We start from the raw sequence: 20,650 nt of genomic DNA on the forward strand, positions 1-20,650 counted from the left end.
GCCATTCTGACCACCAATGTAAGGGGCATTCTTCCCAGTGACCATCAATGTAAGGGGCATTCCTTTCTCTAACAACCAATGTAAGGGACATTCTTCCCATTGACCACCAATATAAGGGCATTCTTCCCACAGACCACCAATCTAAGGGGCATTCTTCCCACTAACTTCCATAATAAGGGGCGTTCTTCCCACTGACCACCAATGTAAGGAGCTTTCCTCCCGCTGATCATCAATGTAAGGGGAATTCTTCCCTCTGACCACTGATATAAGAAGCATTCTTCCCATTGACCACCAATGTAAGGAACATGCTTCCCACTGACTACTCCTACTGACCTCTAAGGTAATGGGCATTCTTCCCACTGACTACCAATGTAAGGGGCATTTTTCCACTGAACCCCAATGTAAGGAGTATTCTTCCCACTGACCTCCAAGGTAATGGTCATTCTTCCCACTGACCACCAATGTAAGGAGCATTCTAACCACCAATGTAAAGAATATTTTTCTCACTGACCAGTAATGTAAGGAACATTTTCATCACTGACCACCAATGTAAGGAACATTTTCATCACTGACCACCATTGTAGGGTCATTCTTGCTACTAACCTCCAATATAAGGGGCATTTTCCATTGAACCCCAATGTAAGTAGCATTCTTCTCACTGACCTCCAAAGTAATGGGCATTCTTCCAACTGGCCACCAATGTATACAGCATTCTAACTATCAATGTAAGGAATATTTTTCCCACTGACCAACAATGTAAGGAACATTTTCATCACTGACCACCATTGTAAAGGGCATTCTTTCCACTGACCATCAATGCAACGAGGGCAGTCTTCCCACTGAACACCATGTAAGCGTCATTCTTTCCTCCAATTCCTCCAATGTAAGGAACATTCTTCCCACTAACCCCTGATGAATTCAATTTAGCCGGTGGTTATCTGAGACCTGAAAACTATTTAAAGGGTTCCTTAGGGGTGAAAAGGTTGAGAAAGGCTGTTGCAGATTCTGTAGGCAAGTGTCTGGAGATATTTATGGTCTGGGTTCTATGACATGAAAAATCTATACTACAATAACCCTTTGTCTGGACCACACCATTCTTTTATTTGAAAAAGTCACGAAAACATAATGTACTTTCCATGACCAACGGGTGCATTGCTCTTACACCATACGATCCATGACACAAGTCAGTAGTTTGGTGCAGTTTCACGCACTCCTACATGCTCAGGTCTCCCCATAGAATTTTGGGAGTGATGTCATCACACAGATCTGGCTGAGTATTGCTACAAGGCACATCCTACTTCTCAGACTCAGCTGCCTCTCGATGTGACAGCGTAGGCTACTCATTAAGAAACCCACACCGAGAACTTCCTCCAAACTCTCTCACTAGCAGGTGTAGTCAGTCTTCTCTCTCAGCTGATGAAAACATGCTAACAAAGTAAGTTTTATTTTTATTCTTCTTCTTCTATGGAGTTTGTTATAGGAATACAATGTATTATTTGCCCAAAATAGCTGAGGTTTTCACATTATTAGACCATAAACCTGCATAGGAGACAGATTCAATACACATTTCAAGTCTTTTTAAGTGGTCCATGCTGGTGTTGTTCCAATATGCCCATACAGGCTCTTGAAGTGTTCATGATACCCAGTGAGAGTGTCCACATTCTGGTGGCTGCCTGGAAACCTGTTTTTCGCTATCTCTGGTTTTGCAGGAATGATATTCGGATTTTTAAACAGAGGTGCTGTGTTTATAAGCACATTTGATTCCAAAGTATGAAACATATGTTTTATGAGAAAGCCAGTTATCTTACTATCTTGCCAAACCCTTAAAAATTACAGAAGACCTGGAATTATCCAAGCAAGCTAGGCTGACAATTGTAGCATGCCTTGCAGTGATCAAATAAGCACTGGGCTGTGTAGGTCATCATTAATAGGGGGTGACGATCCATGCTTCCATCCTTTGGTTCCGGCTTATATTGGCAAACAAAAGTTTTCCAAACTTTTTTTTATAGAAAAAGGATTAGAAGCTTGCCTCTGAGCATTTCCCACACAGAGAAACATAGAAAGTGACAATTAAAAAGCTAATTTGGTCCATCAAGTCTACCCAAGTCTCCCCCCTTTTTATTTATTGTTTAACTTTTGGGGGTTTTTTTGTATTTTATTTTTTTGTTTCACCTTTTTTGTCTGTAATAGTGTAGACTTATATTTGTAAAATGTGGATCTATTCTTTTGTGGGGGTTTTTTTAACCTTTATGCCTGAGTATAGACCTAAGTTTATCCCATTTGTGTTTTTTTTTTCTTTTTTTTTTTTCTTTATCCAACCACTACATTTCATTTTATTTTTTTGTTTAACCTTTTTTATCCATAATAGTATAGACTTATGTTTATTCCATTTGGGTTTGTTCTTTTATTTTTTTTTTTTTTTACTTTTTGGACCTTTTATCCCATTTGTTATTATTATTTTCTTTTTCTTTTTTTTATCCAGCCAGTACATTATACCACTGATGAACAGGTGGCTATAGCCAACATTTTATTTTACCAATCAAAGTTTTCAAGTCTATACCAGGTTCAATTAATCTCACAAACCACAGTTGGATGCATCCAATTTGCAAGTGCCAGGGTCCTGTAATGATGTTGCCTAAATCAAATGCTGATCTTACTAATAAGCCTGGTGTGAGAACTCATATTCATTACTGTTTATTTGTGGTAGTACAATGGCTAGGTCTTGTAAATACATAAGAATACCCTCAAATTGCTATAGGCACCATCGTTGGGGCAATCAGCAAAAGTCCCTATTAATGGTGTTGGTGGCCTTTGTGGCAAAAATTGGATCAGTATATTTTATTATGGGGGGTCTTACATAGCTAGACTATTTGGTGACAAAATAATTGATAACCTCCTACTTTGACAATTGGTTAGTGCAATGGCTAGAAGGTCTTGTAAATGCCTAACAATACCCGCAAACTGCAAAAGGCGCCAAAGTTGAGGCAACCCGCAAACGTCCCTATTACCGTTGTTGGTGGCCTTTGTGGCGAAAATTGGATAAGGCTAGTAAATTTCTGGTGGTCTTACATAGCTAGACTATTTGATGACAAAATAATTGATAACTGCGTACTTTGACAATTGGCTAGAACAATGGCGAGGAGGTCTTGTAAATGCATAACAGTACCCTCAAACTGCAATAAGCGCCATTGTTGGGGCAACCCTGCAAAAGTTCCTATTACTGGTGTTAGTGGCCTTAAGTGGCGAAAATTGGACGAGGCTGGTAATATTATGGTGATCTTACATAGTTAGACTATTTGATGTCAAAATAATTGATAACTGCCCACTTTGACAATTGGTTGAGTATCCAACGTACCCATGAATACTTCTGTTTGGCTTAATAAAAAAATACTCTCGTAGAATGCCTACACTTTATATCCGATACAAAACGGCTGTTCCCCATTGTTACAGTTCAGTTGATTTCCCAGATAATGTAATGCTCAGAAGATGTTCAGCTTTTTTCCACCACCAGTTCTACAGACTTTTACAGAAGGACTAAACCTGGCACTCCAGTTTTACTGTGTGGCCTTATACAGTAGCAGGGGTTTACTAAGTACCTCCTTATATGTGGCATTTGGTCTGTAGTACCCTCCTGTAGTGCTTTTAATAATTGCCAATACACCTAAAAGTGTATAAAAAGCAGCCTATTATATATTTTAAGTAACTGCAACGTGTTTGCTCCAATTTATTTCTATAGACTTTTATCATTGCTTATTCATTACATAGAATTAATTTGTTGAATTTACGGCAAGCAAAACTAAAAGCTTTATTGCTTGGTGCAAAACACGTTGTTGTGTATGGACAAATTTCTTTGTTGTTGTTAAATCTAACTGTACAAATTAAAAATGTATTGGCTGTGGTGGACATCACCTCACTGGAGGCCTTATTTCAAGCTGCGTGAAATAACAACTGCCTATAATACCCCACATCAATGCATAGGCTTGCTGCTTACATTCAATTAGCTGTCATTTTTCGGTAGAGCTTTGAGTCTTGTTGCTTGCTGTGAGCTGTACAAAAAAACGTTCTTTAGGACACATTGATGAAGAAGCCAATTATTTTTTTTTTACTTATTCACTAGTAGTTTTTGAACTTACAAGCATCTACTGTAGCAGTCACTTTTAAAGGGAGCAAGAACTGTGTTCAATGGATACAGAACACAAGCTGGCCGAATGTCTTCCAGGAACGGCAAAGACTTGCACATCCCAATAAAAAACACTTGAATTGCCAACAAACGTGTGGGATTGTTAAAAAAACATATTGTCCATGAGAAGCAAAACCCTGCTTAATGGCGTGGCTTTGGGTCTAGAAGATAATCATCAATTATACTAGAGACTTCAGACCTTACAGTAGATCCAGGGGCCTTTTATTATTTTTTACAAAAATTGTTGTCAATGCTAAAAAGTATCGGAGGCTGGTGATATAGAATGACAGGGCAGCTGCAGAAGTTATGAGAGCCTACAGTTTAGAAAAGGGTATCAAAAATGTAATTTAATAAGACCATACACGTTGTTACAAACCATAGCATCCAATTAGCTTTCAGTTTAATGCAGACAAATAATAAAGCCCCTATATTTGTATTTAATTGCAGCTAAGAATACGATGAAATTGAAGCACTTTTTTATGCAGTGAATAGCTATGCTAAATTGACTGTAAGTGGATCAGGCCTAAAAAAGAAAAATATAATATGACTACTGACTGCTATAGGTTAGACCAGGCCTTTTCTGGAACTTTTTATTTACAAGTTTCAATTCGTATTTTTTGTTAGAGAATTACTTAGAACCCCCAAACATATATTTTTTTTAGCAGAGACTCTAGAGAATAAAAAGACTATTATTGCAATATTTTAAGTCACGTCGTATTTGCTTAGTGGTCTTTTAAACACAATTTTTTTGGAAAAAATACACTTTTTTTTTAATAAAAAAAAAAAAAACAGTAAAGTTAGTTCAATTTTTTTATGTGATGTGAAAGATGATGTTACACCGAGTAAATAGATAACTAACATGTCATGCTTTAAAATTGTGCACGCTCATGGAATGACGACAAACTATGGTACTTAAAAATCTCCACATTCCACGCTTAAATTTTATTTACAGGTTCCCTGTGTAGAGTTACAGAGGAGGTCTAGTACTATAATTATTGCTCTCACTCTAACAGTCGCTTCGATACCTCACATGTGTGGTTTGAACACCGTTTACATATGTGGGTGCAACTTACGTATGCATTTGCTTCTGCACGCGAGCACGGATAGACAGGGCGCTTTAAAATAAATAGTATTTATTTTACTTTTAATCTTTACACTGTCCCCTTATTATTTTTTTTTTTTTTATCACTTTCATTCATATTACATGGAATGTAAGCATCCCTTGTAATAGAAATAAGCATGACAGGTCCTCTTTATTGAGAGATCTGGGGTCAAAAATACCCCAGATCTCTCATTTAACTTTAAAAGCAAAAATAAAATAAAAGTAATTTTGCCTTTAAGGGGAACAAAAAAAAATCATCACCTTAAGGCTGAGAGGCGGAAGTGTCAGACCTCGTTCCAGTCCTCCAAGGGCATAGAGCTGAGTGGAGGACATTTTCTCCTCATTCGGCTTCCTGCCCAGGCATCTGACGGTTCGGATCTTTTCTGGGCTAATGGACAGGTCCGGTAAGCTTGGAGATGACTGGGAAGGGGCAGGAGGGGGGCACCTCTCCCGCCTTCTCTAAAAGTGATCCTTAGGCAAATTTTCTGCTGGGACCACTTTTATCAGACGCAGAATCGCCCACAGTACAAAAAAGTACTAGGATTATGGCAGCTAGCTGCTGCCAAACCATCAGTATTTAATGTCAAAATAATGATGTAAATGTACTGTGGGCGGTCATTTTTTGGTAGGATTTCTTGGATCACAGTCCACTTTTTCAGGAATCATGAGCAGGTTTTGGAGATAGTTAACAACAGCTCTATAACATTTTAAAAAATAAAAACAATTTGTTTCCATAAATTCAAAATCATTTAAAGTGTTTGCTCCTTCTGTCCTGGATTGGGGTCCCCTCTTGAACCCTCTAGGCTATTGCAACGCCCCCAGTGGTCTTTGAGGTAACTGCGGTCTTCATAGAGGCACTTTAAATTATTTTGGATTTATGTAAACTAATTGTTTCTATTTTTTTTTTTTTTACATGTTTTTAATTATCTCCATCACCTGCTCCTGAAGAAGTGGACTATGATCCAAAAAATGATATGAATTTGGTAGTTTGGAGATAACTAAATTACATGTTTTTATGGGAATTTTCAGTAATTTTGTAACAAAGTTGTTGAAATTAAAAAATTTTTTGTGTGCCTCAAAAAAAACATTTTTATCTTGTACTTTTTACTGTGTAATAATAACTGGACAATAAATAGGATAGATATGGATCCTTTGGTTGAAGCCCTGGCAATATAAATAAAATAACACACTGAGCTAAAAATCTGTTGTTATGAGGACCTGTCTTCTAATATTGCAAATGGCAAAAAAAAATGGAAGGGCAATATCTAAAATCTGTGAGCGTCCTTGGAAATCAGTAATGGTTGGTGTCTATGATACCATGCAAGTAGGAATGATTGAATCAGGGGAATTGCAGATTCATTGTTATTCTCTTGAGTATTTGCTTGTAGGTCTGTCTGAAGATAATTCCTAAATGGTAAGATTTTCAATTTGCCTAATTCTAATATCTATTTCCTTTTCAATACTATAGCAAAAAAAGGTGTTTGCTATGGACGCTTCTTATTTTGTTCGGCATGGGATTTTTCTGCTTGGCTTAAAGCAATTTGATATTCTTTAAAGGTCCATGCAACAATAATATTTTAGTTACAAGTGGAGATATGTGGGTGAAGTTGGCCCTTGGCATCTTATATGTCTTTTATATGTCGCCAAGAGTGCCATAATTCTCCGCTTTGTTCTTGTCCTCCTGGGAGTTCTGCGTGTTCCAGCCCCCCTTGTTATATTGTCTATAATCTAAAGTAATCTAAAATAAATACAATTCTAGCAGGGCTGATGAGAACCCGTCATAATGGGCACAGCAGCTCTGCAGAACGCAGTTTAGAGATCTCACTAACAGAATTTCCAAGAGATATAAGAAAATGTCAGGTGGTTCAATTCTCAAGCATCTATCAAAAACTGAAATGCCAGTTCTAAGTAAACTTTAGATATTAAATAAGACTAAGTAAACCCTTTAATATTAAAAACAGGGTTTATTAAAAAATAAAATAAAAAAAATAAAATAGGGTTTCATAAAAGAAACAAATACTGTACATGGTTTCCTGGGCAGATGCCAGTTAGCCCCTTTAGATACCAAGTTGCTGCTGCCAATTAAAAAACTTGTGGAAACCAACAAATGAATGAATGTTCCAGGCTGATGGATTACATTACTTTGCAGCAAATGTTGCACTAAACCTTATCTCTTGTAGTTTGCTATTACGTACTTACTGGCATTTAGTATCATACTTAACATTTTAGACATTCGGGGAGTTTAATATGGTTCAATTTAGAGATAATAGCCAATTGTTGGCTATAGGTTCTATGTATTAATGTTTTCACCCAAGATTTATACAACTTTCACTCACCTGAATGGAAAGAATCCTGGGTGAAAGTTGTGTAAATCTTGGACAAAAATATTGATAAACTGGCACCTATGTGTTATTGATCATACTGATTGCCATTTTTAACCACTTGACTGATATTTTCAGAGTGAGCCTATACCCTGTTGCGGGCACAGAATACAACATTTTCCAACAGCTTTTTATACATTTATGTAAATTCACGGCTATCATATTATCTTATTAATTACGGTTTGCTTGCAATACTTGCATTTTCTGTAAAAGGCAATTGCTTCGTTTTGATGCAAAAGAATTGCATTGTGCACTTATTTGTGCACTTGTTTAATGCAGTTTTTTAAAACAGACATTAATTATCATTAAACTGATATCCGGCGACACACAATAAAATGAATACAGACATGGTACATACCCCATACGCCCTAAATCACATTTTTGTAAAATGTATAAAGATTGGAAGATTGGAGTCCTTCCTTGGCAGTACTCCTCACCCTCAACAATCGTCACATTTTGAAGGGTCCAACAGACCCATGATCTCTTTGATGAGAGCAGAAAACCCATCCCAACAGGTCCAGCATTACTTCTTAGGCTCGGTTCACACAGTACGCGGCACGACTTGCCGCGCCGCGACCTCAGCGGCGACTTGCAAAACGACTTCTGTATAGAAGTCAATGCAAGTCGCCCGAAGTCGCCGCAAAAGTAGTACAGGAACCTTTTTTCTAAGTCGGAGCGACTCGAGTCGCTCCTATTAGAACGGTTCCGTAGTACAGAACGGGGGCGACTTGTCAGGCGACGAAGTCGCCTGCACAAGTCGCCCCTGTGTGAACCGAGCCTTAATCCACAATGAGAGATTTGACACACACAAAAAAAAACTTATTGGACATCAGCCATGGCCATGCCATGGTCACTTACACACCCAATACTTATCACAAGCCCCACCAAGAGACTTTTATACTAGATTATTATTCTTTATATTGTATTTATGAGTTTAAATCTCTTTTTATTTTTTTACTTATATATTAGAAAAAGAGTGTACAATATAAAATAAGAAAACAAAGGAAAAATAGCAATGTGTACCAGGTAAACTGCGTTTTGTTCATCAGCTGGACCGCTCGTGAGCATTGACACTGGGTACAGATATAGCAAATTGAAGTGATCCTAGAGCAAGAGCTCTAATCCTTTTTAAAACTACAGACTCCAATTTATTGCCCAATATGTCCTCATACCCGTCATCATCATCAACAGTCTTATTGAGGACCAATGTGATGCCCTAAATCACATTTTTATAAAATGTATAAAGATTGGAAGATAGGAGACCTTCCTTGGCAGTGCTTGGTTTTACTTTATAAATGGATAGATAAGTACAAAATAGCTGAAAGAGATTTTAGAGATTATATCATTTATATAAAAAAAAGGCAAATCACAAAGCTAGCTATAGCCGGTGAGATTGTTGCTGTTGTTTTTTTGCAATCAAAGCATGGAATTGAGGTCTAGTTGCTAATGATGTTACCCACATTATGTAGATTTCTTTTTAGTTTAGTTTAAGGTTCAGTAAGGTTGGTAAAGTTCTGTTTCAAGATTTGTTTGATCTTTCAAAGGACCAGTTCCATACCTTCATCATTTTGGTTCTCATATCACCAAGGGGCATGGATAGCCCCAATTAAGAACCCAACAGAAAAATTCGAAGTCACCAGCACTTTACATTCATTTCACATTTATTGTGAAGACCATGTCATATAAGAACAAGAATTCTGCCTCGTTGTCTTTGTCTTCTATAAATCTTTACAAAGAATGTGAGCTTAATACCCAGGGAAACTGAGCGATCGGGGGGAGAAGGGCCTTAGTCAGGAGGGTGACCAAGAATTCAATGGTCACTCTGAGAACCTTCCTGAAGGACAACAATCTCTGCAGCACTCCATCAATCAGGTCTGTACGGTAGAGTGGCCAGATGGAAGCCACTTCTAAGTAAAATACACACACACAGCCCACCTGGAGTTTGCCAAAAGGCACCCGAAGGACTCTCAGACCATGAGAAACAAAATTCGCTGGTCTGATGAAGCAAAAATTTAACTCTTTGGCCTGAATGGCAAGCATCATGTCTGGAGGAAACCAGGAACCACTCATCACCTGGCCAATACCATCCTTACAGTGAAGCATGGTGGTGGCTGCATCATGCTGTGGGGATGTTTTTCAGCGGCAGGAACTGGGAGATTACTCAGGATCGAGGGAAAGATGAATGCAGCAATGTACAGAGACATCCTTGATGAAAACCTGCACCAGAGAGCTCTGGAATTCAGACTGTGGTTCATCCTCCAATGGGACAACGACCCTAAGCACTCAGCCAAGATAACAAAGGAGTGGCTAAGGGACAACTCTGTGATTGTCCTTGAGTGGCTCAGGCAGAGCCAAGACTTGAACAAGATTGAACATCTCTGGAGAGATCTGAAAATGGCTGTGCACCGACGCTTGCGATCCATCCTGGATCGGACCTTCCGATAGGGCCGCGTTGTCGGATAATCCGACCGTGTGTGTGCTCCATCAGACTGTTTTCGTCGGAGTATCCGACGGACCAAGTTTTCCAGCTGGGCTATAAAATTTTCCGACAACATGATCCGATCGGACTTTGTCCAATTGTGTGTAGAGAATTCTGATCGGACAAAGTACCACGCATGCTCAGATCGAATTCCTAGGCCAAAGCTATTGGCTAGTAGCCTGAACGTAGTCCCATCGTAACGAAATTACGTCATCACGTTCTGAACGATCGGATTTTCCGTCAACTTTGTCCGACCGTGTGTATGCAACAGTTTCAGACAAAATCCGTCGGACAAAATTCAACGGATTTGGTTGTCAGAATGTCCGATCCTGTGTACAAGGGCTAACAATGAGTTACTTAGAAGTCAGGCCAAAGGTATCTTTTTTTTTTTTTTGGCTGCATTCGTTTTCTTTTTCTGGGCTAAGAACATTTCCTGGAGTTCAGCTTTAACTGATAGAGTTGGTGGTAACTCATATGTTATCTAATTAATGAGCCGATGAACGTGCAAATGTGACAGTGCCTGTCCCTAAAAAGAAAAGAAAATGCAAATAAATAATTATAAATGTAATTAATTTCATTATAAATGTAATTAAATAAAATGCAGGTACGTAGCTCTGAATAAGGCATAAAGCTTGTGCTCTGTCTGGAGTTCTCCTTTAATAATCAGAAATGGGAAGCTTTCTATAGACACAGGTTGTTTATGGTTATGCTCCTTCATGCGTTTAGAGCTGGAGTCCCAGGCGTGTTTTCGGTATCACTATTACTTTCTCAGCAGTCTGTTTTCTTCTGATAAACCCCAATTGCAAATTTGTTTTACTCAGCATCCTCCTCAGTCCTCCAGTGATAGGCAAGGAAACCCCCTTAGAGCCTCAGTGCCAGCCTACAAGCAGCCATTGTGTAGAATGTGTTCATACTGTATTCAGAAATAAAAAATTACTGTTAAGAATCTCCCATCAATAACACAGGCTGTGTAAAAGCTTAACTTCGTTGGCTACAGCTTTTACACTAAACTACTTGTGGTCATTTAGAACCAATCAGGATTCTGGATTTTTTTCATCAAGTTTCATGCAACGGTTTCATATTTTCTTTAGCAGCTTCTAATGCTGTCTGTGCATTTAGCAATGTCTTGTGCAGCCAGCTTGAAAAATGTTACCCCCAACATTTCATATTCCTCATATGTGCCTGCTGTACCATGTACTGGTACAAAAAAAGTATCCTGTTCTCTTTACATTGCTTCCATTGCGTGAAATTTCTGGTGATCCTACCAGCCTCTCTGCTTTCCTGTTTCAAACTGACCGCACTAGACGTTAGAGCACTTCTATTTCAGCGTGACCAGTTTTCTGGCTGTGCTGGGAGAATAGGGATAAGAAATATGCAAAGAATTACAGGTGATATCGACATTTGCCTTGTTCCTTATATGCACTTTTTCTAGCTAAAATGGCACTGACTTATTGTTTATGCAACTTTCTTAGTTCCGACCAACACCTAAAACCATATATAAAGAACTAGCAAATGTTACCATAATAGGAAACCTTGTGAAAGGCACGCTGGATTTGGGAATAAAGCTGACAATGCACCATGAGTCACCAGTGGGCCTTAGCCAATGGCAGGCTGCCAAATACTGCTGTAAAAGAACTGTGTACAGATTTCCTGGTGTGATTCTGCTGTGGAAGAGTTCTATCACCCCTTTGTACTGGTACATAAATCTGTAATAAATCTGTCTTCTAATCAACATGACCGGAGTTGATAGCTTGTCTGTTCTCCATTGGTCAGACTTCTGCTGGCATGCCTCCACACAGTCATTCACTAGAGTGGTCAGTGTACTGCTGTTTCTCCACCCCCATCTCTCCAAGCTCCTTATGCAGCTGAGGACAGATATCACTTATAAAAAAACATATACATACTGTACATGTACTTATATATATACATTTACATGTACTTATACACATACAATTTGTACAGTTATAAAGGCTACGACTTTATTAATATCTGAGCTTGCCCCAATGTTTTTTTCTATTTATTACAGGTATTTATATAGCACTGACAATGTATACAGTGCTTTACATAGTGTACATTCACATCAGTCCCTGCCCTCAATGAGCTCACAATCGAAGGTCCCTATTTCCCATGCATACTCACATACACTGGGGCCTATTAACCCACCAGTATGTCTTTGAAGTGTGGAATGAAACACACACAAGCATAAAGGAAACATGCAAACTCCATACAGGTAGTGTCCTGACTGGTTTTCAATCCAAGGACCCCAGTGCTAACTGCTAAGCCACTGTGCTGGCTATGATGGTGCCTACAGTGCCTTGAAAAAGTATTCATACCCCTTTTCTACAATTTATTATGTTACAACCAAAAACATAAATTGATTTTATATGGATTTTATGTGATAGACCAACACAAAGTGGCACATAATTGTCAAGTGGAAGGAAAATGATAAATGGTTTTCAAACATTTTTACACATAAATATCTGAAAAGTGTGGCGTGTGTTTGTATTCAGCCTTCTGAATCAATATTTGTAGAACCTCCTTTCACTGCAATTACAGCTGCAAGTCTTTTTGGGGATGTCTTTACAAGCTTTGCACATCTAGATAGTGAAATGTTTGCCCATTCTTTTTTTCAAAATAGCTCAAGCTCTGTCAGATTGAATGGAGAACATCTGTGAACAGCAATTGTCAAGGCTTGCCACAGATTCTCAATTGGATTTAGGTCTGGACTTTGACTGGGACATTCTAAAGCCCCATACACACTATAAGATTTTCTGATGGTTTTTTCCTTCAGATTTACCAAAACCATTTAGTGCAAGGGCCTGGCTGATTGCATACAAATTGAAACTCCTAAGGTTTGACCTCATAGTATATGGTTTTGGTAAATCTGAAGGAAAAAAACAGCAGAATATCTGATAGTGTGTATGGGGCTTAACGCATGAATATGCTTTGATCTAAACCATTCCACTGTAAGTTTTGGCTGTACATTTAGGGTCGTTGTCCTGCTGGAAGGTGAATCAGTCTCAAGTCTTTTGCAAGCTGTAGATGGTGTGTTCAGGGTGATGTTTAGTGTTAGGTTTCCTCCACATATAGCGTTTTGCTTTTAGGCCAAAAAGTAAAATTTTGGTCTCATCTGACCAGAGCACCTTCTTCCACATGTTTGCTGTGTCCCTCACATGGCTTCTCACAAACTGCAAATGGGACTTCTTATGGCTTTCTTTCACCAATGGCTTTCTTCTTGGATAGATACATTTGTGGAGAGCACGACTAATAGTTGTCCTGTGGACAGATTCTCCCACCTGAGCTGTGGATCTCTGCAGCTCCTCCAGAATTACCATGGGCCTCCTGGCTGCTTCTTTGATTAATGCTCTCCTTGCCTGGCCTGTCAGTATAGGTGGACGGCCATGTCTTGGAAGGTTTTCAGTTGTGCCATACTCTTTCCATTTTCGGATGATGGATTGAACAGTGCTCCGTAAGATGTTCAAACCTTGGGATATTTTTTATATTCTAACTCTGCTTTAAACTTCTCCACAACTTTATCCCTGACCTGTCTGGTGTGTTCCTTGGCCTTCATGATGCTGTTTGTTCACTAAGGTTCTCTAACACTCTAACAAACCTCTGAGGGCTTCACAGAACAACTGTATTTATACTTTGATTAAATTACAAACAGGTGGACTTTATTTACTAATTAGGTGACTTCTGAAGGGAATTGGTTCCACTAGATTCTAGTTAGAGGTATCAGAGTAAAGGGGACTGAATACAAATGCACGCCACACTTTTCAGATATTTGTTTGTAAAAAAATTCGAAAGCCATTTATTATTTTCCTTTCACTTCACAATTATGTGTTACTTTGTTTTGGTCTTTCACATAAGGTCCCAAAAGAATACATTTACGTTTTTGGTTGTTACTTGACAAAATGTGGAAAATGTCAAGGGGTATGAATAATTTTTCAAGGCACTGTATAATATGAACTCCCCGCCACCGTCATTGAGTTACACTCATAAAGAATGTAATTTGTGAGTTGTAGGACTAAGCAGAGCATACCATACAAAAAATGGGAATAAGATACAAACTCTATGCAGATAGTGTCCCTTTAAACACAGAACCCCCTTAGCTACTTAACCACCATGTCTCCTTTCTTCCATTGTGGTACATGCTGTTCTTGGTCTTATCAGTATTCAGTTTGACTGCTTGAAGCCCAAATACATATGCTTAAACATATATTCCTGCAATGCAGTCTGGCTACATATACAATAATAATGTTCAGGTTTTTTTTCCCTTTTTTTTCCTTTTTACTTACTTTGTGCTACAGCCCAGAATTGACATCCCCTGCTCCAGAATCAGACATTTGCTCAAGACAGAGCACAATGGTCTGTAGGGGACCAACGTGTTTCGTACCCACTGCTCCAATCAACTCAGGGAGTATTTAGGCTGCCGATTGGAGCACTGGGCAGGAGGAGAGCAGACTGCTGAAAAAAATAGGGCACTGCTTTGGCTGCATTTGACCTGCTTTGCTTTGTATTGCGTTTCTTTGGACAGAGAAGACCTTACTGAGTAATGCCCCGTACACATGACCGGACTTTTCAACACCAAAAGTCTGACGGAATGATTCCGGCAGACTATTCGATCATGTGTGGGCTGCAACTGACTTTTGATTTGCAAAAGTCTGACAGACTTTAGAAATGGAACATGCTTCCAATTTTTCCGCCAGAACTCTGCCGGACCCAGAAATCCGCTCGTGTGTGTGCTAGTCTGACGGACTAAAACCGACGCTAGGGCAGCTATTGGCTACTGGCTATGAACTTCCTTATTCTAGTCCAGTCATACGTCATCACGTTCGAATCCGTCGGACTTTGGTGTGATTGTGTGTGGCCAAGTCCGTTCATTCGGAAAGTCCATCAGAACTCTGTCAGAACTCCGTCAGAACTCCGTCGAAAGTCTGCCGGACTTAAGTCCTGTCGTGTGTACGCGGCATTACATTTACATTGCCAGTAAAGCATGTGAAATGCAGATTTTTGGGTTCAAACGCTTTTGATCATTGCGGCATCGATTGAAACAGTTTAAAACAATGCCTGTATAAACAAGTCCTTGGACTGAATACTGAGACTCCCATTTTCTGATGATAGCCCTTTTTCTCTGGGAATCCCAGTCTTAATCAGGCTAATAGATGGCAACTGCCTACCATGGTAAGCATTAGAAGGGAAGTAACCCGTGAGATAGAATATATACAGTATCTATCTATTGTGCCACCTTAATGAATTGTTTTAATGATGCTATGATGGATTTCCAATGTTTATTCTAAATCATTGAAGACATTTTATAAAGTAAAATACTCGAGAAGGGGCCGTAACACTTTCTCTGCAACTAAGCCACTTGTTTTTCCTATGGTTAAACTCCGGCAGCAGGTGGGAGGAATACTCTATATATAACTCAATTCTAAGAACACGAACAGCAAATGATGAAACCCACCAAATTCTTTTGTATGTTTAACAGGCCCTCCTTATGGTGCATTTTACTGTCACTTCATCCAGTGCTTTATAGCACATTGAACAAGGCTCAATAATAGAACAATGATTTCTGATTGGTGGTCAGGAGTTGTCATTGCTTAAGATTTTAAGTATGATGCTATTAATAGAGTCCGCCCACCCTAAATTGATATATGCTGGTGTACCAAATCTCCAAATCTTTTACTGATCTCTTTAGGTCACTTTCATAAAAGAGGTCCGATCTGGTTGGCCTGTCCGTTTTTCAGGCAGACCCGATCGGACCCTCCATTCTCCTCTATGGGCAGTCGGATGTAAACCAAATTGTGTTCATTTACGCTCGGCTACTTTCGATCCAACCCAGCAAAATCGAAACGGATTTGGAATTATAGTCACAAATTCCCACAGATGCATTTTAAGATCTTATGGAAAGCCTTCCCAGAGGATTGAAGGCCATTATAGCCACAAAGGAGGGCAACTGATACCCATGGTTTTGGAATGGGATGTCCAACGAAGTCAAATAGATGTCTATATTGGCCTGTGCTAAAGAAGACCTATAAAAGAACTCACACTCCACAGACACATTTCAAAATCATGGGGAGGTCCTTAACAGGAAAGTAGCCTCAAAGGGGAGTGGGGGGCAACTCCATATTCATTAAAGTGTATGTGCAGCCATATCTTTCCTTTTTATCCTGGTGGCCATTGTCACCAAGACTGAAGATGATGGGAAAGAAATAGAAGTAAGGTGTTCCAGTGACAACTGTCTAGGAAGGGATCTTCCCTCACTTTGGAGAGATTTCATACCACTGATTGTTGTGTCTTGGAGAAAGAAGTGTAGGAAAACCTCCTTAGTGGGATACAGTCTGCAAAACATAAATCAACTGATAGGGGTTTTAATCCTTCCCTACTCTATCCAAAACAAAATAAAAAAGTTTTAGCTATACACCCTCTATATTGCCTATATATTTAGAATGAAATGTTCAACAAGCTTATATACTAGCGGTCTAATGGGTAGGTGTGCAGTCCACTTAGCTTTGACCATTTGTACTGATGGGCAGCGTTGTAGATTACTTTTTTTTCTATTCTTCTTTTACATTTTAGTGACCAGCCCAATATTTTTTCATATAGATTGTAAAATTTGTTCCATTCACTTATCACAAACTGATCTTTATTATCAAATGACGGTTCTCCCCCATCGCCCACACAAATCTAAACTTTAAAGCTAGCTTGTAATGTGGAACACATGCAGCACACACCTGGGAAAATTTATGATTCATTTTCCACCGAAAATAAAAAAGATAGGACGCCTGTTTTGTTACTAATGTGCAGTTCGGGTTTCATGTAAAATTTCAGTTTTGCATGCGTGTGGTAGGAAATCCTATATTTGACAACAAATGATTATTCTGCTTTAAAGGAAACCTCTACTGAGAGGAGTACTTAGTCCATAATTGCTGGTGTCTTTCTGAAAATGCTGGTTTCCTGGCTGCCTGGGGATTCAGAGTTTGCCAAATCACTGATCCAGAACAAACATGCAGCAAGTCAAATCGTTGTCCACTTGAAAGTCCAGGTCTTACTTTTTCCAGGACCGTGGAAAAAATATTTAGGCAGAGAATGATTGTCAACCAAGCAACATATAGGTTCAACAATGGCACACAGTCTAGTAGAGTCTTAATTTGGGTTTTCTTTAAATGAAATCTGTTATAAGAGTAACAAGAAAGCTGCCCTCGCTGACCATTCCTATTAAGACACAAGATGTTACACCCAACATGCCTCAGGGGTTGTACATGTCCCCCTTCGTCGGGGAAATGTGGCAGTGGCACAGCAGTCTAGTAAATCCACTACATTGCTGTAGATTTTTCCAGATTTTAAAGGCAATTTTCCTGTTGAAGGGGGCCATCTGCAAAATGCATTGGCTGTTACGTCTTTTGTCATCTTGATTAAGGACTTATAAACTTATATCTGGACAATGGAAATTGGTGTGGTGCTCTTTTTGTGCTCCTAGATCAGCCTTTATCAACTTTTTTCCTCAGAAGAACACTTGAAATAATTTTCAGGACCTGGGGAACCCTTGCTAATACCAATTAATTAGGGATCAGTGGGAAAAAAATGCCCCTTATGTTGGTGGTCAGTGGAAAGAATGTCTTCCTTGTAGTGGTGATCAGAATGAAACTCTTACAAATAGAGATCATTAATGCCACACTACTGACTATGCCAAGTGCTATTGGCCCTGGAACTTAGCAGGCACCATTAAATGTCTATCAGCCAATTATTGCAGCTCAAGGAATCCCTAACAAACTCTTGATTCCTTGTTGAAAGTGGTCATTCTAGATGTTTTGGATTCTTCCTGTGCTGAAATCCCTGTTGTATGTGAACTGCCATAGCCAAAGCAAGAGCATTATTAGCCATTTTCCTTGATGATTGGCTAGAAACAACCAAATATCCAGTGCCTCATACCCATATCCCTCAAACTAGCAAAACTACAGCACTGTAAACTTATTTTTCTACAAGTTGGTTTTGCCAGTAGGCAGACATAAAATATGAGGGTTCTTCAAAAAGTTTTTGCACTTTTTAAAACTTTTTAAAACTCTTTTTATTAAGAATTTGAAAAACAAATTACACTAATTATACTAAACTTCAAGGTCAGCCGGCTTGCCAGACAGACTAGTCACATGACACTCTCAGACACGACCAATTAGAACTCCACCCGCTCTCAACGTTTCCAATGAAAATATAAAAGTGCAAAAACATTTTGAAGGCCCCTTGTATATACTTCACATTTAAAAGACAAAACAGGGATAGGTTTATCCAGGGGTCAAGTCCTGGGGAAAAAAGTGTGGGAACTCCCACCCAAGATCCACTCCCCCACCAAAAAAAAAAAAAAGATACGCTCATATGCATATATATATTTCACATAAAATACAGTGACTGCAAATGCGACATGCTACAAGAGATGACCAGACTGCGAATGCGACTACAGGAGATGACCAGACTGCGAATGCGACTACAGGAGATGACCAGACTGCGAATGCGACATAGTACAGGAGATGACCAGACCGGGAATGAGACTACAGGAGATAACCAGACCGCGAATGCGACTACAGGAGATGACCAGAGTGCGAATGCGACTACAGGAGATGACCAGACTGCGAATGCGACTACAGGAGATGATCAGACTGCAAATGCGACTACAGGAGATGACCAGAGTGCGAATGCGACTACAGGAGATGACCAGAGTGCGAATGCGACTACAGGAGATGACCAGACTGCGAATGCGACTACAGGAGATGATCAGACTGCGAATGCGACTACAGGAGATGACCAGACTGCAAATGCGACTACAGGAGATGACCAGACTGCGAATGCGACTACAGGAGATGACCAGACTGTGAATGCGACATAGTACAGGAGATGACCAGACCGGGAATGAGACTACAGGAGATGACCAGACTGCGAATGTGACTACAGGAGATGATCAGACTGTGAATGCGACTACAGGAGATGATCAGACTGCGAATGCGACTACAGGAGATGACCAGACTGTGAATGCGACATACTACAGGAGATGACCAGACTGTGAATGCGACATAGTACAGGAGATGACCAGACCGGGAATGAGACTACAGGAGATGACCAGACTGCGAATGCGACTACAGGAGATGATCAGACTGCGAATGCGACTACAGGTGATGATCAGACTGTGAATGCGACTACAGGAGATGATCAGACTGCGAATGCGACTACAGGAGATGACCAGACTGTGAATGCGACATACTACAGGAGATGATCAGACTGCGAATGCGACATAGTACAGGAGATGACCAGACCGGGAATGAGACTACAGGAGATGACCAGACTGCGAATGCGACTACAGGAGATGATCAGACTGCGAATGCGACTACAGGAGATGACCAGACTGTGAATGCGACATACTACAGGAGATGATCAGACTGCGAATGCGACATAGTACGGAAGATGACCAAGTAGCTAGTTTTAAAATTTAAACCTGTCCTCAGCCCCTTTATGGCACCTCCTTTACATTCCTGTCCTCACCCCCTTTGTAGAACCCCCCTTCACATTCCTGCCCTGCCTCCCTTTTATATCACCCCTCCTCATTCCTTTCTGTTTCTGATACTTTCCCCCTCCCTCCTTCATAACAGTGTCCTCTTCCCTGTCTTACCTTACACAGGACACAGCAGATGACATCGGAAGTGCAGCAAAGGGATGGACAGAGGGCGGGACCTGCCCCAGTTAACTGATTGGTTGATAGAATGCAGAGCAGTTCTATTAACCAATCAGTTAACTGAGCCAGCCCCTGCCCTCCGTGCATCACTGTGCTGCTCTTCCGATGTCAGCTCTGTGAAGACAACGCAGCTAGCAGACTGTGCTAGAGCCTCGGGCGGCTCTGGTCCTGCAAAGGGAACGGCGTTCCTGCTGTGAAAAAAGTGCGGGGACGCCGTTCCCACGCGTTCCCGCAGGACTCGAGCCCTGGGTTTATCTGTATATTAACATGCCTCTAATTCCTGACTTATTATTTATTGACTAGATTTATATTACTTAAGAATTTCTACAACTGAGTCAGCGAGATCAATGGGGAGCTTACCCAGCAAAAGAGGATATTCAGCGATTCAGACGACTCTAGTCAACTCTCAAGCAAACATTGCTGGTAAGATAACTAAAAAAATCACTGGTAAAGTAAATTACATCTCTGCCATATCTATATATTCCATACCATACAGTTCTATATGAATGTTACTTTTTAGGTTTATCTTAGTTTAAAAAAAAAAACTGTGCTGAGAGGAATATGCCATTGTGACCTCTTTCTGAAAATGTTAGTTTCCTGGAAGATATATTGATCCTCTGACTTCAATATGTTCTGAGTGGCTGTCCTGGTATGAGTGTACAGATCACAACTGACAGAGGTTCTTACCTTCATAATTGTTCTAGGACAGTCCCGTAAAGTATAAAGCCAGAGGGTCAACATGACATCGATTCAACTAGCGTTTTCAGAGCAAGAGGTCAGCAATGGC

The 20,650-nt window shown here is 39.9% G+C and overlaps 1 protein-coding gene across 4 annotated transcripts in view; it reads left to right on the top strand.

Moving 5' to 3' along the window:
• The first annotated feature begins 1,294 nt into the window (after positions 1–1,294).
• Positions 1,295–20,650, top strand: part of SLA2 (Src like adaptor 2) — a 39,269-nt gene continuing 19,913 nt past the window's right edge. For 2 of the 4 annotated variants that reach the window (XM_077458960.1, XM_077458961.1), the window contains exons 1-2: positions 1,295–1,435; positions 20,167–20,286. In XM_077458960.1, coding sequence (XP_077315086.1) covers positions 20,211–20,286 — 76 coding nt within the window. In that variant the 5' untranslated portion in view covers positions 1,295–1,435; positions 20,167–20,210. Of the gene's footprint in view, positions 1,436–5,642; positions 5,687–20,166; positions 20,287–20,650 lie in introns of those variants that run through there. The other 2 variants (XM_077458958.1, XM_077458959.1) reach the window with 1 other exon arrangement.

This window comes from Lithobates pipiens, unplaced genomic scaffold, assembly GCF_037356315.1.
Source record: "Lithobates pipiens isolate NorthernLeopardFrog02 unplaced genomic scaffold, aLitPip1_a1.2 Scaffold_28, whole genome shotgun sequence".
NCBI classification, from domain to species: Eukaryota; Metazoa; Chordata; class Amphibia; order Anura; family Ranidae; genus Lithobates; species Lithobates pipiens.